General features: G+C 38.4%; 1 protein-coding gene across 1 annotated transcript in view; it reads left to right on the top strand.

Annotated features, from left to right (window-relative positions):
- Positions 1-8,891: 8,891 nt before the first annotated feature.
- Positions 8,892-19,442, top strand: part of LOC111647747 (copine-8-like) — a 64,887-nt gene continuing 54,336 nt past the window's right edge. Inside the window, exon 1 of the mRNA XM_023397401.2 lies at positions 8,892-9,175. Coding sequence (XP_023253169.2) covers positions 9,093-9,175 — 83 coding nt within the window. The 5' untranslated portion in view covers positions 8,892-9,092. The remainder of the gene's footprint in view (positions 9,176-19,442) is intronic.

Genomic DNA, 19,442 nt, shown 5'->3' on the forward strand with positions numbered 1-19,442 from the left:
CTATGCTGTGTGGTTTTTAAATTCTCATTTCTTTCATTTAATATTATCTGAACGTTTGTTAGTATTGCAATTTCTATATAAATGTCTATTGGATTTTCTTGATTTTAGACATACAGATTTTTATTTCTTATTTTGGTAACACTTCACTTTAAATCTACCTAATTAATATTCATAAGCAGTATATACACATTTAATAATTTAATTAAGGACTTACAACACAAGGCATAACATAACTTCTTTTGTGGAGTAAATTTAAACTTAAATTGTTACAAATATACAGGCATTTATTATCTGTATCTGTTCAACTATATTGTTCTAGTAGATTTTACAGATACAGGCTGATTCTTAACTCAACTACTTCTGTTATCAGTCCCAGATTATTAACATCATGTTTCTTGTTCTTGGGGATTTCATAATGTAATAACATCTCAAGGTTTTCCCAGAATCTATTACAATACCTGAAGATGCACAAATAAACATTTATGTTCTCAATCTCCATCACTGGTATTAGTATTTATTAGTATTATGAATTATGCATTGAACTTTGCCCAGCCCACAATCACTTTCCATACAAATCAGGACCAGAGTTCTGTGTTTCCAAACAGTGAAAGTCCAAAAATGGAGAACAAAATTTCTCAATCTAATCTTCAGATCATCATTGCTGACAACAGAATTCATAAATCACTGACAAGAACAGATATATAGTTCTGCAAAATCTGAATAAATGCTGATTAAATTATCCATCTCCCTTTCTTCTCCAGGCTTTTGAGGCAAAGCTAGCAACCTTGAACAACCACTCCAGTATTGCAGCCATAATTTTCTGTCATGGAAAATTAACTTTCAGAAATCATCATAATTTATACAGTAGAAAAGAGAAATGGGACTTTCCACTACATCACACCAGAGGTTATTCATTTTTATGTCCTTTTCCTGCTCTGACTTTTCCAATATCACTGTCTCCTGTAAGTAAAGCTGCTTTCTGCCAAACAGAACATGGTTTAAGAGAGAGGTGTTGCTCTCCGATGACTGACGTAGTGACAATCGACCACAAGATGGCAGTAGCAGCACCTGCAAGACTGACCAGGGACAGAGGAGGTAATCCTCAGAGCTGTCGATGTCCAATAATACTTCGACTGACTTTTACCTGTAGAAAAGCTTTTATTCCTCCACTGACAAGCCCCAGATTAACCTGCAAGGAGGCCGCAGGGCAAAGATTAGTCGTGGGCCCTTTTTGCCCACACAGTAATTTGAATAAAGACAAATCTATTTAGGAATTTGCACCACATGTTTTGGCACAAGGCTCCCTCAACAAGACCATATCATTATCATTAATAATCTGCCTTAGCGTTGTACTTTTAAATATCAATGAAAACTGCCGGGGCCCCTGAGGGTCCGGGGCCTGGATGTTTTGCCTGGTAGGAAATCAAACCTTACTGTCAACATTACAGGAAACCAGCAGCGAGGAGTGTAATGGTTGAAAAACTTTACACGTTACATGTTGGTTTAATGTAATTACTTAGTTTTACTCATTTATGTTGTGTAATGATGTTTTACAACACTACATCAAATCTGAACAGTTGCAGATAGAAATTACCTCACTGTTAATATAATAATTACAGCATTATTCATAAGATTATTTATGCAGAAATACCCATGCCTTGGGGCAGTTTTAGTTTCTGCAGCTGTTTTGCAGGGGGCAGTTCTGAGTGTGAGTCAGGGCTAGTTGCCTATGAGATGTTAGCAGTTCCACCAAAGGGATATTCCCCCCCTAAACTTCTCAGATGCTTCGTTTAAATAAGTGTTTCAAGCTCAAAGCAGTAAAAATTTTTAAATTCATTCATTATTCATTCCTTCATTATGTATTTTTTCACTGTAAATTTTCAACACAAAATTCTTCAGCTACAATATGAAACATGATACATACAATAACTCACAGGAAAGCAATGATTAGAGACAAGTCCAAAAAAAATACAAATAAATTATCAATTCAATACAAATCTCTGTAGCAGACCTGATTTTCTTTTTCTGTTCTATTCTATTCTATTATATATAATTATATTATGAATGTATTATGAAAAAATATTGTATATGGTGGGAAATATCATGATATTCAGTATTATCACAACCCATCAGATTTATCTTGTAATAATATTATATAAAATAACATATAAAACATCTTGCTGATAATATTTCTGTACTTTTAATGGAATAAGATACTGAATGCAGGACTTTTCCTTGTAATGATTTCTACATTGTGTGATTAGTACATCTACATATACCAAAATAAAGGATCTGAATACTTCTATATAAGATCATATAATTCCACTGAAAGGCAAGATGATAATACTGACTCCCTGCATGATGTTTGGATTGTAAAGCTCAGATTTTGGGCTACACAGTTAAAAATGACTTATCTAACAAATCACATTGTGTCACAGTGTCTGGCACCTACAGTAGATGTGATGTTGTCACAATCCAGTGAGAACACTTATACAAAGACTTTGTTCAGAAGCCTAATGAACGACTTGGGAGGCCATCAGAAATCTGCAGGGCTGTCTGACAGGCAGCACCAATCACCGGCCACCTGATGTGAATGTTACAGTGTTGAGTGTGTGTGGATGTCACTGAGGTTATGTTGGATTGAATCTGACCCGGAACACTTCAGAAGACTCAACAGCACTTTAACTTTGTCCCAGAGCTCCAGACACAACAACTGTGAATGACAAATACTGTTTTAAATCACTTAAACCAACTTAGATCTTGTTAAATAAAGCCACCACCTTCAGTGTCCTCTGCTCCAGTGCTACAGCTGTACACTATTAGCTTATCCAGCTGGCTTTTTCACAGACATCACATGTGCTCACTGGTCAGTGGCCTCTTTCTTTGATGTAAGTCTATCAATCCTCATTAAAAAAACAGCACAATCAGCTGTTTCTCAAGATGCAGAGATGTGCACATTTTGACTCCAGCCCTGCTGCTGCTCATTGCTGAGCAGATCTCCGCCCCTCAGAGAGAGATTCTGACCTGCCTCAGCATAAATTGACTTAAAAGACCCTTTTTACATTGTACCATGTACATGTACTATGTCAGGTGATTTTTACTGAGGGTGCTGAACCTGTGGTTCTGCTTGGTCCTATTAATCAGTAATAATGTTTTACTAAAAATAAACAGATTTAGTTTGTTTTGGCTCTGAAAGCCCATCTAGACATGTCTCTATGTTTTGTAAAAATGCAAACTTATGAAAAATAAAGACCCTGTAACACTGCAGGACCCAGCATAAATACTAGAGCTGCAGAGAGAAGTGAATTAATCAATGAGTTAACCATCAGAAAACATAGTGGGGTCCAGTATTTTTGAAATCCGTTCATCGTTTGAGTCATTTTCAAGCAAAACCATCAAACATTTGATGGTTTCAGATTCTCAAATTATCATGGTTTGCCCTCATGGACACTTTTATGTTTGGACTTTTGAAATTTGTTTGGACTCTTGATTTGGACTTTTGGTTCACTTCCTGTTTTATTTTGTAATCATATTGCTTGTGTGTCTCGTGGTCGTTTTACTTCCTGTTTTCCTGTCTGAGTTTTTCCTTGAATTTCCTTGTGTGCCAGTTTGGTTTCCCAGTGTTCTCTTGTGCTTTTTGTTCAGTTACTCCTCGGGTTAGCCTACTAGATGTTTTTGAGTGTAGACTTCTGTTCATGGACTTTGCTTTGGCTTTTACCAATTCAGTGAGTCTTTTTGTTGGCATTACTGCAAGAACTCTGCTCTAGTTGTCTGCATTTGGGTCCAGTGAACCTAAAACATGATGGATTAATCAAGAAAATGACCATCAGAGTATTTTCACACAAAAGCAACAAATAAAAATATGCTTTTATACATTTCCTTGAAATTGAGCTTGATCTATTTAGTATCTTCAGAAAGTTTGGGACTGTGGCTTGAATTTAATGTAAAGTTTTGCAGGTTTGAACACTGCTTGCCTGCACAACATGAGTTTGTAATATTCACCAGTGGGTCAGGCAGGGTTGTGGAAGATAATACAGTTTAGAAGAACTCCATACATCTTTCACAGCAGGACTGCGTCTCTATATGGCAAATTAAGGGAAGGGGAGATTGAGGAGACGGTAATTAGGAGCAGTCAGAGCTGCTTCACACTCTAATAATTTGAAATCTATTTGTGGCACTGAGGCATGAATGTAATACAATTATGTAAGTCCAGATACACTGGCAGCTTAAAGCAAAAAGCTATTTTACAGTTTGAGGGATTAAACTCAAACTGAAGTCATGCTTGTACTTTGACTGAACTCCAACTACTTCCTCAACTCAATCCTCAGATGCAATATTGAAGAATGAACCTTAAAAGGTGATATATTTGCCTTTCTGAAAAAAAAAAATGCTAATGAAGTGTAATCCTGACATTATGAATGACTTTTAGAACCAATATGAAGTCTGCATGGACTTCATATAAAAGCAAAGCAATAATTAGAAATTACCTCTGGAGGAAGTACAAGCAGTGTTAAAACAGTTACACAGTAATAAAGCTCATTTATCATCCATCTACACCAAGGAGTTTGACAAAGCCGTCTCTAAATCACTATCTACCTTTCATTTTACAAATGATCAAAATCACCACTTCATCTGGGTCGCTCCCTCAGTGGCTGTGTAAAGCTAATATTACATTTGTACTGAAGAGGAGCTGAGATGAATCAAACCCGTCATCCTTCCTAATAGAACTAAAGCAGATTGAAACAAGAGTCTACAGCTATGCTGGCAGGTCTGTGAGCCTCTCCTGGGTAATTATAGTTATGTATGATGAAGCCAGTGTGTTGATGTTTAGCAGGTATGATGTTCACCATCTTAGTTTGACTTGATCTGATGATGGTACATGTAAAGTTAAGGTGTGTTCTTTTAGAATCACAATTAAAAGGTGTTTATATGCAGATGATTTTTACCTTTATTTTCGAAAAAGCCCAACAGACCTCCTCATCTCGAACATGGTGTACTTGTCAATGACTGCAGTCTGCAAAAACAGTAATTAAATGTGTGAAGCTGATTCTTCACTGTTTTCACACTTGATCAGGTTTTCAAATGTCTACTGTGTCTCTAGCGAGGTGCTTCCAACTCTCTCTACGCTCATTCTCTCTCTGTGTTTTACCTGGATTTAAAAGTCTCTAAAAGATAAAATCAATTGAATTCATATTGGTCATTTACTTCTAATTCAATTTTTTCTAACTTGTCTGAGGCAAATGGGAATCGGATCATCTTGAAATTGTTTCTATGCAATGTGAGCTCCCAGGTGCTGAATTCAGATACAGCTGTAGTGTAGTTAGGCAGCAAATTAGCCAGATAATTGCTCTGAAATTCAGCTCACTCGTCCCAAAAGTGACTCCATGGGTTAAATACTGATGTGCAGAAAGATTGTGGTGTCAGTTCTGAGAGAGAGAGACTTTTGTTATCTTACATAGAATAGGCTTGAAATGCCATGTAGACGGCATGTATGACACTATCATCAAAAGTCCATAAACCTTTTAATAGTTTGCTTTCACCACTTTTCCAATTAAGGGGACATCTTAATGCAACAACATCCAATGATATTTTAATTATAATGATAGTAATGTGCTCCCAACTTTGTGGCAATAGTTTGTGGAAGGTCTTGATGTCCCACTTCACAAAGCCAGGTCCAAAGAAATAGTATTCCCAGATTTGTGTGTGGAAGATCTCAACTAGCACCATCATCCAACCTCAGTGTTGGACCTCACTAATGCTCTAGTGATTGAATTGGAGCAATTTGCTGCAGTCTGGTTCCAAAATGTTAAGAAAAGCCTTCCCAGAGGAGTGGAGGCTGTTTTAGCATTTGGTACAGATATTAATGTCCCCCTCAGGATGACTTTTTATGACTTTGACGATTTAATTTATTTTTACCCAGCACCATCATAGCCCAATGGTTTACGACTAAATACTGTACCTGCCAAACTAATGACATTCCCATCAGCCTTGGCTTTGTTGAAGGCTCTTAGTCTTGTCTTCAGTGGAAAATACCAGCTAGTTTTCCTTGTTTAATAAAAATCATTCAAACAGGTCAGGAGGAAAATTGCTCAGTATGTGATGAGGAGAAGCAGCAGCAGCTGCTTACTTCTGAGGGGTCACTTTGGTACAAATTGAAATATCTCAACAACCATTGGATAAATTACCATGAAATGTTGTACAGACATCCGTGGTCCTGAGAGCATCAAGCCCTCTGACTTTGGACTCTGACTTTGCACCAAGATGAGGTCGAAATGTGTGCTTTTGGAGTCAAATGTCTCAACAATTATTTACAGGCTGGAACATATGAGTTAGTGAGACCCATATCACCCCATATAAAAAACACACAGCTCTCCCAACAGGTGTTTGACCTGCAGAATGAACTTTATGTCCATTTCTTCAGACTAACTGGAGCTGACACACATATTTCCAGTTTTAGCTCTCTGGTTCATGCTGGGTTGATTAATTGAGTTTGTTTGGCTCAGGTGGTTTTGTCATCTGTCTTCAGTGTAACACTTTTCACTGCTGTCCAATCACAGCGTCATCAACCCTAACCCTTTCAGCGCTGACACTGGCCTCAGCTCATGTGACACCTTTTTCTTACCTGACAGTTGTTGAAGGAAACAGCTCACTCCAAGTGGGCAGAAAATCAATTGCGCTGTACAAGGTGCAGCTATTATCAGAATAATAATAATAAACCTGATGAATCCAAGATTACTTTTGCTTTGTGTTTGGTTCATTATCTGTCACCTATAGATACTTTCAGTCTCATAAGACACTGCACGTCTCAAATCATTTAAAAGTTTACATCGTCCCTCAACTGATTAGAATATTTAAGTTGACTGTTAGTTTTATTGTTTTCCAGTTATACTCCAAACACTTATAATTGAGTTTTCTCCCACCCACAAGGATGACTCATCTGGGTCTTCCCTGAATGATCCTAATATTTTAATGGAGGGAAAACCAACTTTCTTTTTTATTTTCAACTTTTTAATATCAGTTACCTTAATATTTCAAAGAATGCATGTGGTAGAAATTAGCTGATAATTCAACCCCATCAACATGATTAGAGAAACTCATAACTTTACAGTTATTAAATAACAAACTAGCAAATTTTTTTGAGTTATCGTCAAAATACTGCAGGGAAAAGAGATCATTTAATTGTAACAACAATGGGCCTCTTCACTTTTCATACCCTGCTGAATTATCAGACAAAAATAACAATCTCATTTTCATTAAGAGAGAGAAAAGAAAAGAGGTAAAGAAAGCAGTTGTTCCAAAAAAGTCCTAAGTGTGAGCTTTAAAATGCACGAATCTCCCAGCCAATAAGGAGTTTATTGATCAACAACCCTTACCAACCACCTGCAGATCTGTTGTGGCTGTTTTCTTAGAATCTACTTCTTCAACTTTAAATACAGTTTCTCGTCAGCTGTCTGAAGGCTGTCCTCTTCTGTGGGTCCTCTTGAAGGCAGGTTCCTCATTCCTCAATCATTAGCATTAAACCTGGACACACACTGAAGACCCTGGAGGTTTATCACAACCTTAACCATAGCCTCTACATGCCCAAACCCAATCCATATACCTTAAACTAACCCTAACCATAACCTTCAACCAAAAACTTGACACTTTCCCAAAAATAAATGTTAAACCCTGTAGGGGCCGGATTTTTGTCCCCACACTGTCCCCAATACAATAGATGTTGCATATACTTACATACTCACTGATTGACATACTACATTTAGTAGCCCCCAGCCCTTACCCTAAGCGTAATTTTGCCCCTTTGTTATTGTAATCCTGACTTTTTTTTTTCTTTCGACATGCAACCACGTCATTGCAATGTCAGTGGGTCTGTTAGTTGGTCCACCACTTTGGTCAAGACTGAAATATCTCAACATATATTGACAGATTGCCCTGGAATTTTGTATGGACATTCATGGTCCCCAGAGTATGAAGCTAAGTGATGTTTGATAAGCCCCTGACTTTTCATCTAGCGCCACCTGCAGGTTGAATGTTGTGGTTTGAGTGAAATGTCTTGAAAAACGAATAACATTCCCATAAGCCTCAGATATAGCTTACTTTGTTTTTAGAGCTAATTAGCAAATATTACCATGCTAACACACCAAAATAAGATGGTAGCCTAAATAGTCTACTAGCTAGCCTATACCTGTTAAATATCTTATCTTTGTCATTGTGTTGCTGTGCCTATAGCCCTACTTGTGCCTCTCATATTTACACATATTTGGCATGTTTCTCTAAAAGAATTTCTGAGAACCTGCAATGTTTGAAAGTTTGAAAATCCAGAGGGTTGTAAAAACACACAAAAAAAAATGGCCGCCGGCTAGTTTAATGGATAAGAAACTGAATTGAGTCTGGACGTACTTTAAATCTTTTTCTTCTTCTTCTTTTCCTTTTTTTTTTTTATCGTTTAGCGAATAGAACATTTTTGTGTTTCTGTGTTTGACAATGCTGAACACCGTTAGAACAATGGTAAGTGTTTTTGACCCTGGTTCTTAATATTTCAGAGAAACCAAAGGTTACTTAATGACCGGAATTTAAGCTAAGATGAAACAGCCTCTCAGAGCGGCTAATATGGCTAGCATGTGTATAACTGCTGTTTCTGCCTTCATCTGATTTTCTCATTATTAATCACCCCAACCTTAAACAAATCTACACTTGACCAAAATTGCCTAATCTAATGTCCAAACCTTGAACCTGAACTGAAACTGACCTTAACTCTAAACAGAAAGTATTCGTTATCTTTGTCTCCTAGATGTGTGTGTGTGTGTGTGTGTGTGTGTGTGTGTGTGTGTGTGTGTGTGTGTCTTCCCGCCCCTTCGCAACCCTCCTCTCCTCCGGAGCACCGAGGCGCACAGAGACGCGACTCCGACGCGCTGCAGCTCCGCGTCCGTGTTTTCACTCTCCGGTGCTCCTCGCTTCAAGACAACAAACGTCTCTTTGTCTCCTCCTTGCCAAGCTTTGTGTTCATTCATCCCTTTCTCTTCTCTCAGTTCCTCTCATGTCGCCGTTAAGGCGCTGGATACGGGGCGATTTGTGATCGACCAAGCAGCAGCTCGATGAATATGGCGTGTATTGGGGACGCAGACCCTTTCACCGCTGCGATACCTGCCACCAAAGTTGAACTAACGGTTTCTTGTAGGTGAGTACAAACTGCCGCTGGTTTGTCACATTGTCTGCTGCTGTTAGAGATACAGAGGACATGTTTACGAGTGTGACATTATCCATATTGTTCTGACATTTGACACTTGGCAGGGAGTAACTGTGGGTCACTGTGGTGGTTGGATGTAGTGGAGAACAAACGCACTTTTATTGCAAGTGACAGTTTACTGTCATTGATTTTAGCCTTGACTGTGTCTTTTTAAAAGGTCAGGTTTGTCTTTGTATCACTGATGTGGATAAAGAATGATAAAATAAGGACTCAAACGAAGAGATGAAGGGAAATTTGTGCGTCTGTGGGCAATAGTTTGCCTTTGGATGATCGCCAGGGAGGTCAGAGTTGACATATCTTTGCTGTATTCTCACATCTCCGAGCTCTGACACAGCTGCCACATGCAGAGCTGTGGGAGTGTATGTAAATAGTCACTTAATGTAATATTTCACAAATTAGTGTTTTTTTTCTGAGGATTTCTTGCATGGAGACTGGATGCGTGAACGGTCGGTCCAGACTGTGGCAGTTTTACAACGGCAGCAGCATTTCTACTCCTGTCATCCTGAACACTGAGAGGAGAGGGATACACTGTAGAGGGAGATAGAAAGTAAGGGGGTGGGACGGAGGGACTCAGTTCTGGATAATACTGGCTCATCAGACTCACCTGCAGTAGACTTTCCTATTCACAGCTTATGTATTGAATTGAATACATTTCATATATTTACTTATTAATCTTAATTTCTATCTATCTATCTATCTATCTATCTATCTATCTATCTATCTATCTATCTATCTATCTATCTATATCTATCTATCTATCTATCTTATCTATCCAACTTAGAGCTGATACAGTTGTTTGATTAATCAATTAGTTGATCCACAGAAAATTTATCAGCAACTATTTTGATCATTTCAGTCAGTTTTCAATTGAAGACACAGATCATTCTCTGGTTCAGCTCCTCCATTCTGAGGATTTGTTGCTTTTTCTTTGGATTTTAGACTGTTTGTCAGACAAACTTGGAATCTGGGAAACTATGATGGAGATTTTCTTACTGTTTTCTTATATTTCATAGAGTGGTTGATCGATTTAACACAAAAAATAATCGTCATATAAACAGATAATGGAAATAACTGTGTTTGCCATTTTCCATCTATCTTCCATCAACCTTCTAGATATCTATCCTCTTCTGTACATGCACAGAGCCGAGTATTATACAGATAACTGACAACACAAGGTAACCAATGCCAAATCACAATTTCCTAAAGTGTAAGATGATGTCTTAAACTGGAGTTTTGGACTCCTGCTTGGACAAAAGAAGCGAAGATATTGATTCTATGATCACAAAAGACAAAAAAAGCAGAATATCCTTTACTAAGGAGCAGAAACTAGGGAATATATTTGCAACACTGTTGCTGATTAATATTCGGTTGATTTTGATGATTATTTGATAAAGTGTTTTAGCTCTACTTCAGCGCTCTTTAGCATACATCCTTCAGCTCTCTGGAGGGATGAACACGAATCTTCTGACAGACATTCCCTCATTTGTTGTTTTGATGATGATGGTGGAGAGTGTTGCCAACATGTCACTCCAAAATCTCTCCCGAAGTTTTTGTTTTAAAGGAGATCTGAGAAATGAGAGTGAATGCCATAACATTTCACATCATGTTCATTAAAACAGAATTGACTGATTATTGACAGGAAATTAAATGGCAACAGTTTTGATCACTGAGTAGTTGTTAAAAGTCATTTTTCAAGCAAAAAAGCCAAACATTTGGGAGTGTGGCTTTTTTACATTTCTATGATAGTAAATCTTTAGGGAAGCTGAAAGTTCTTTCTTCACTTGGCAACAGTTTACAAAAACATCTCAGCCAGGGTCTATAGTATAGCTGTTCTGAAGCTTTCAACGGCATCTCATGAGCTTCATCAGCAGATGGAGTTTGCCTGGTTGTCATGGGGTTGCTATTACGAGCACTTAAAGGTCTTCTTGTCAAAGACAATTGACAAAATAATCAATTTGAATACTTGCACTAATACAATATACAATACAACAATACAACTTGCACTTTGTGCAATTGTAATAGACATTTTTCACTATTTTATACTATTTTGTAGACCAGACAGGTAGGCAGTGAAATAATCTGAAGATTAATTAAGAAAATTATTTATTAGTTGCAGCCAAAAATCAAACCATCCAGTGAGCTCTCCTGTCACGTATGGAAGCATTCATATGTGTCTCCACTCATTTATTCAGGTTTTACCCATTACCCATCAGTACAATACCAATAATGGTATAACAGACTATACTCTGTTCGGGATTTTGCATATCTTAATATTGTAATGTACAGTAGCTACCTGTTAATTAATTAATCATTATAGTATCTCTACAAAATATCAGAAATAATTGAAAAATGTCACATTACAACTTCTCAAAATCCAAAGTTACAAAATCAAATTTCTTATTTTTTCCAACAGCCACTGATATTTAATTGAACTATTACATCAGACAAAGAAATGCAGCAAACCCTCACATTTGATTTGCTGGAATCAGAGAGTATTTGGCAATGTTGTTTGAGACATTAGTCAAACGGTTAGTCAGTTATCAAAATAGTTGTTGCTTAATCGTCTGTCACAAAACAATCAACTAGTCATTTAAGCTCTAAAAGCACTTTGAGTCATCCCCAAATATCATCTATATTATAATGTTAGAAAATCATATCATCATATCATATATTTATATCATATTATAAAAGTATTTTTAAGACTCGTCGGAAATGTTGTAATATTTGTTTCGGTTACAATTAATTAGCTCTATTAAGGTGAGTTTTGCTTTTTTGTTAATTATACTTTGATTGAAAACTAAGTCTTGTACACCTGTTCTGAGACACATAATGGACAGAAGAAAAAATGTGTTTTCTCTGACCTAAAATCAGTGAGTTGCTGCAGGAGACCGAGCAGCTGTGGCTGTTTTATGTCGGTCTAAGATAAAGATCTGATGATGGCTCGACCAACGAAGCCATCCTGGTAATGACCTTACTGATTTTGAGATCAGAGCCTGTGAAGATTTTTCTTCCAAAATGAGGAAGCCACCATCTGGAGAAAAAAAAAGTTATTTTAAAGAGATGCTCTTCTGTTAAGAGTAATGACTCATCCCTGTTTTCTCACAAAATGCTGGTCTTACACATGCAGACTTTATGTATAACCCTGGCCCACGTGACTGTGAGAAGGAACACGTAGTTAAAGAAAACAGATGGATGGGCAGTGAAGTTACAAATTGCTACGTTTCTTTAATGGTTGTAATGGAGTTTTGAGTCATAGGGCCATTAAGTAATGCTCTGTTTCTGAGCTAATACCATGTATTGTGTTGGAAGGTTTGGGGTGAGAGGACTGCTGCTACGATATTTGCTATTTCAACCTGAAAACTAGCTTTAGCTATGTGCACCTAATAAACTGTTAAGTGTATACACATCTGCACAGGTAGTTTTGATATTATGCCCCAAGATTTGGAGATATTTAGTTCAAATCAATAGGAGAAGTGCATTTTGTTTGTCTGCTCAAAACTTTAGTGGCTGTGGATGAGCTTATAGAGGTTACTTATTCTTACTAGGTTCCTGGAGGTGTGGTTATTAAAAAGCATCAGTGTTTACCAGGCAGTGAAGGTCTAAATGAAAGACACTATAAGACACTGTTTGCATTATGGGAAATCTAGTATTCAGAAATTTTGGAGCCATGGGCAATCAGGGATCACGGTGGCAAAATAATTTCCTTCATTTTGACAGATTATATTCAACTGCTTCGTGTGGTGTTGACATGAAAAGTCAGCGCATGGTCGTGTCTCTGTTCATCTTTTCCCTCCATGCCCTTCTAAATGCATAATCTGAATTGTTTAAGGAAATTAAATACTATTAAATAGGCTCTCATTACCATTCAAAATGAAAATTGAATGAGAGGTAATGATACATTATGAAAGGATTTTGATGACCCTGTTCATCAAAATGACAGAGAACAAGAAAGTGCAACTTCTGTGAACCATAACGAGGGACTAAAAGCCAGGATATCTTGGTCTGTGCTTTACTCTGACCCTTCACTCTTTTTGACCTGACTTTTGCACATCCCTTACTGTTACAATACTAAATCACCGGAGTACTGTGAAAGCTGAAAACCTTGTTCTTGCTGTGCTCCAGCAGGGTTGTAGAGGTGTACTCCAGGGAGTGTCAGTACGCTAGAGCTGTCACTTTTCAAAAAGTCAAGTTTGACCACATTCAAACTAACACGTAACACATTCGAAGTGATTCAAACTTGAGTGTGAGAGACAGTGAACTGTCAGTCTTAATGCATGTGTGGCCATCTGTATGTGGAGTTATACAACTGCATTATGTGTTTGGAGATTGTGATGCAACCTGGACATGTATATTGTTGTTATCTTTGGTGACTTTACCATCAACATTGTAGAACTCGAAACACTTCCACACAATGATTTTCAGATGCTTTGGTGTTGTGATTATCCAATCAGCATGGCCTTGATACTTCTTATTGATTAGCTTAGAATTTGAGATCGAAAACCTTACATTACAGTTTGAATAATATCATATAATTTTTACATGTTCGAAGAACAGTTTGAATTTTGGAGGAAACGTAACAGCCCTACAGTACACCAGCACTTCGCTGTTGGGTGTGGTTGGGAGTGCAACGGTATTGAAACTTTTAACCAGCGTGGGCACTACTTTTCAACCTGGTAATGAGTCACAGTTTAAACTATATGCATTAGAGTTGCAACAAATGAATATTCTCTTGATGAATGGTTTAATCATTCCGTCTATAACACAAACATGACACCCACCATGATACTAAAGCCCAATGTGAAATCCTCAAATGTCTTGTGTCCAATCAACAGTGCAAAACTTAATCATATTCAGTGACATCAAGACAAACAGCATATTGTTACAATTGCAAAGCTGCAACTTTAAAATGTTTGCTTTTTTTTTTTGCTTGAAAATGAACATAATAGTTGCATATTAATTTTCTGTCAGTCAATTCATTGATTAATTGACAATGTGTTGCGGCTGTAATTGACAAAGCTTTGACAAAGATTCACATGTGGTGTTAAAAGTAAGTTTCACTGACGCACTTATAGTTGAAACAATGATCCTGAATAACAGTGCTCTCCTGTTTTGATCCTTAACATCAAAGAACAGATATAGTTTCCTCCATTTGACAGACACATCTATTGCTGAATCATTTAGTTTGATTATATTTTTAAACAGAAAATAATCATAAAAAAGTGTTTTTTTTAGCCACCTGAGGTGAAGACAGAGTCGACACCTTCAGCAGCCCCACCAACACAGAATTTACCAGCCCTGAGCTGGTGGGTGGTGTGATTTTCCCACTTCGGTGTCTCTGCGTGTCGGCAGAGCTATTGAAGCATTCAGTCTAGATAGATCCCTTCTTTCAGTGAAAGCCCCCCTTCACTCAATAAATCCAAACCATCGCCGGACTCATCACGTGTGTAGTCAAGCAGAAGAAGTGACAGATTGATTAACTCAAGTCCAATATTGTGCATCAGTGAGAAGAAAATCCTGCCTGCTGTCTGCTGTCTGCTGCGACAGTATGCAGCCCTTTGACTGATGAACGCCTATCACTCCTGATCACAAGGCCTTGATGAGACAAACTTGGCTTACTGGAGTTTAGTTTTGCACATGGATAGTAAGCAGCGAGCCTAGCAGGCCTCAAGCTGCAGAATCAAATTAATCCTGCAGATGGTCGGTCCCTGAAGAATGTTTGTGCACAAAGATGACGGTGTTCACGTCGGTGTGGCCGTCTTCTGATCTGAGTGGTCCACAGCGGAGAGATAGCCGTGACCTTTGGGCACAAAAGGTAGGAAGTGTATCCCGTCGAAGAATTGACGTGTTGTGATGTGGCTGTATTGAAGCCGGACGCTGACCTGCTGAGAGGCCGGTCGATGTGTCACAGCCGATGTTGCACTTTCCACGAGGAAGGTGAAGAAAGAGACAGAAAGACTTGTTGGAGCAGAGAAGGAATCCTGTGCGCAGGTTTCTTATGTTTCAGTTCTGGGCCACCAGCAGCCAACGTTACTCCAGTAACATGCAGCTTTATCAGACACATACATCTAAGCCTGACGAGGTCGTTGTGGAATCATCTTCAGTACCAGTGTTTGAATGTGAGAAATTTTAAATAGGGTTGTGGCTAAGGATTTTCATTGTTAGTTAGTTTATTGATTATTATTTCAATTAGCTGCTTAATCATTTATTCACTAAAAGGTCAAAAAAATGTGAAAATCACAATTTCCCATTTCCAAGCTGAACTGTTTGACCAACAGTCCAAATTAAAAAAGACGTGTCCTCCTCACTTGGTCGCTGTCTTCACAAGTTTGAAAATACACTGGTGGTCCCTCCCCTTCCCCTGTGTAGCCAAGATTGTGACGGTTGAAGAAGTGTCAAAGTGTTTCACACTCAACTTTTTAACTGTTTTGAGTGCACCATTCAGGTACTCATAGTGCACTGAATATTGTCATACTTGTCAATGTGAACACACTTATGTACTCAGAAAGTGTGAATGTGGAAGAACGTGAAATGAAACTCAGCAACTGTCTTGTAATGAGGGAGGATAAATTCAAAGCAGCGAGGCTGCAGAAAATCCTCCACGTAGTTTGTTTATACAATTTTAATTTTTTTTCCTTTGAGTAATTTGTTCTTTGTCTTTCTTTTCTCATACCTATTGTTTGCTTTATCTATTATCTCAATTTCAAACTGTAACTTCTCATACATTTCCACTTGATTCCACTTTAATTATCAGGTAGATTTGTTTGCTAATAACTAACCAAGTATAACTTCAAGTTCCATCAACTTTAGTGAAACTAGGTGGATTGAAACGTGATTAGACTGACTTTCCTGCTTTCCCCTTCACTTCATCCTCTCAGTGTTGCTTTTTCTCCCTGAAAGGTTCTTGGTCGTACAAATGTGGCACCATTTAGGTGAAACAGAGCACAGAGCATAAAACCAACAGATCAAGTTGGTCTCAGGTGGCAGGTCCGAACCGCAGGAGGCCCAGTGGGGGTCATGGTGAGTGGCTGTATTAATGAGTTTTTGAAGCAGTCATTTAGCCTAATTAAGGCACCAGCCAGCCACTGTAGCTTCACCTGGTTACCTCAGAGAAGCGACATGGCTCCATCACATTACTAACCACCTCACCTCCTGCCCCCTCTGTTCTTCTGCTTTCATCTTTTGCATAGCCACTCTCCTCCATCTCTGTGATTTGAAGACATCATGTTGAGTAGTGTCCAGTGTTTGATGCCTTTCTACTGAGCACAATATGTGAGTTTTATGCAGATTGTGTGTTTTAAGATCAAAATAATGAATGACTTTCAGACTTTCAGAGCCAGCAACAAATACATTATGAAGTACAGTATTTAAAGTCAAAATCTCTAATGCTCTTCAGTTAATGTAGGGTTTGTAGTTTTGTTGTATGTAAGAGAGAGTGTGGTTATAAGAGTGCGTTTATAGTGTCTGGAGTTGGTCTCTGTTCTTACATGTTGAGAAATGATGATGATTAGACAATAGATGCTTTGTCTGGACCATGCTGTAAGATATATACAGTAAGTCGTAGCTTCTATAGTGCATGATTAGTTTCAGCCTCAACAACCAAGACAATATGTAAGAATATCATATGATCTACTTTTTGTTCAAATTCACAGAAGTTACATCCACATGTCTGTAAAATTATGCACATGACATCTAGAGGTTATGCTACAGACTAACATAAATATCCAGTATAAAGTGATGGTCATATGACCTCACAACAAGATACAAAAGACAAAACAGTTGTTAGGGCTCTGTATATCCAGATGTTCCATTTGAGTTAAGATGTCTGCAGACACAGTAACACAGTACTGCTGAGTCCTTAATGAGACTGCTAGAATGAAAACGTCCTGACGGAGAAGAACACCTGGAATACTACAACAGCATCAGATCTGAGAACAGTTGCACTGTATGAAGGTTGAGCCAAGACAGGTGCTGAAGTCTGCATTGTTCAGGGGCTTTTGACAAAACTGACATCAAAATGCAATTAGAATGTGTTCACATGCAAAATGCAGATTAACGCGTTTAGCACTGCACAGTGGTTTTATAATACTCACAGACTGGATTTTACAATTTATCGTGGCAATTATTTTATCTTTCATTGCGAGCATCATGAGGTAAACAGAAGAAATACAGTGTTCATGCCACAAAGTAATCCACCAGGAATGTGCACTTCCATGTATTTCATTGGAAAATGCAGAACCTTGCCAGATGACATGTTGCATTGCAGCAAAAGTTGAGCCAGATTTAACTTTTTTTTCCAGATGACCCTGCGTTTCTCTGCCAAAGCCTTGTGTGTTGCAGATAGGGCTTGGTATCAAACTTAGATACTTTTATGGACGTACCAAATTTGTTTGATACTATCGAGGATCGAAAAATACCCAACCCTGTAGAGATAGAAAGTGGGGACAACTATGTTCCTGATGACACTGGAGTTTGTTGAGAGTGCAGACAACATTAAGGAAGTTAAAGAAAGAGTCTCAGTTGTCTTCTCCTTTTCATTGAAAGACATCTAACATAGCGATTACACTGCTGACCTTCTGCTCACTATGATCACTGTTCTGTATGAGTGAACGTAAACACATTCAGTAACAAGACTCCTGTAACAAGACCTGGAACTCCAGTTGAGTAGAAAAGTAGAAGTAGTTTCTGAGGGTAATATAAAGCATGATACAGGCTTATCATATGCCTACGGTGGGTCTTCCATTAACTCCTTCTGTTAACTGTATATCCAGCTTTGGTTGGAGTTGTAATATGCACATTATTTTGCTCTTACTTGAAGTAAGCATGGATGCAGTAGTCATTACTTTAGCAGTGCTGAAGAGATGAAGTTTAGGGTACACCTGTTGAATCATGCAGCGTTTATATGAGCGTAAGCATGTTTGATGATGTTTCACATCAATGTCAGGAAAATGTTATTGTCAGGGCTGAACAATAATTTTAAAATGGAGCCACAAAGGATTTACAGTGAAACCCTGAACACACCCAGTGGTTTGATGGGTGAAGTAGAGCGCTGATCTCCAAGATCTAGGAAGAGATATGAATGGATGAAACAGGACTCAATAAGGCGCAATAAGGATTTTGCTCCTGCAGTCATGTTGTGGAAAGTCATTGTTCCAAAGTAACTTCAGAAGCCTTTTTTCTGTGGTGAAATGTACATGGACTGCTGATGTGGTGACTTTCTCTCAGTAAATGTGGATTCCTTTGGCTCATTTCTGGAAGCACACCATTGTCCCCTGAAGACACATTCAAACACAGAGAATCTGGGAAAATCGTTGGGCGTTGAGAGCGTGTCCACGGTGATTCAAAGCTGGATTGATCAGAAATTGCTCAGAGTTGTCTTCAGACTCAATTGACCTTATTGATCTGGTGTTATCCTCCCAGCTGCTGTTCATTACTGCGCCTTCGTTCGCAGCGGAGGCCTCTTTGATTAGCTAGTTTATAGCTCCACAGACTGCCACTGCACACAACAGTAAGCAAACCTGCACAATGGCAACTGTCAACCATGTGGACTTGCGTGAGGTTACACGATGGGAGTGAGAGAGCTTTCTGACTTTTAAGAAACAAGACGGTGAGGAGGTTTTCTTGCTGAGAACATTTTCTTGCTACTTGTGCTCCCGTCGAGTTCAGTGAGCCGGCGCTAACCCTGCCAGGGTTAAAGCCAACAATCCCGCAGGACCACCCAGGCAAAAAATGCATGCACTCACATCCATCTCATAGCATGTGTGAAGTTATTTGGAGGAAGTTGAATTGTGGGAAATTGGTAAAGAAAGTGTTGATGGCTGTTTGATGCAGTAAAATCATTTTTTATTCTATATTATCAGACGATAAAAGTTAGTGGTAAAAATGTTAATGGAGGACAGTTGCAGCGTTGATGGAAGATTTTAAGTTTCTCTAGGGAATTCCCTGTTCAGAGCTTTTTACATTGCTTGCTGTGTCGGTGTCCTCCATCATCAGACTGCTTAACAGACAGCTCCCTCACCCTCTTGTTAGCTGTGTTTCATCTGTTATGGTAGGACAGTTCACACCATTATCATTGTTCTTAGAATTTGGTGAAATCACACAAATGCCTTGTGTGGGTGTGCAGTGCTTTGAGAGGACCATGCCATTTTATATGTTAGTCCATTTAATAAAACTACTTCATGTTAGGGCTGAAATAATGAGT

Source organism: Seriola lalandi, unplaced genomic scaffold, assembly GCF_002814215.2.
Source record: "Seriola lalandi dorsalis isolate HSWRI2012SDOR001 ecotype SW California unplaced genomic scaffold, Sedor1 jcf7180002055008, whole genome shotgun sequence".
Taxonomy (NCBI): domain Eukaryota; kingdom Metazoa; phylum Chordata; class Actinopteri; order Carangiformes; family Carangidae; genus Seriola; species Seriola lalandi.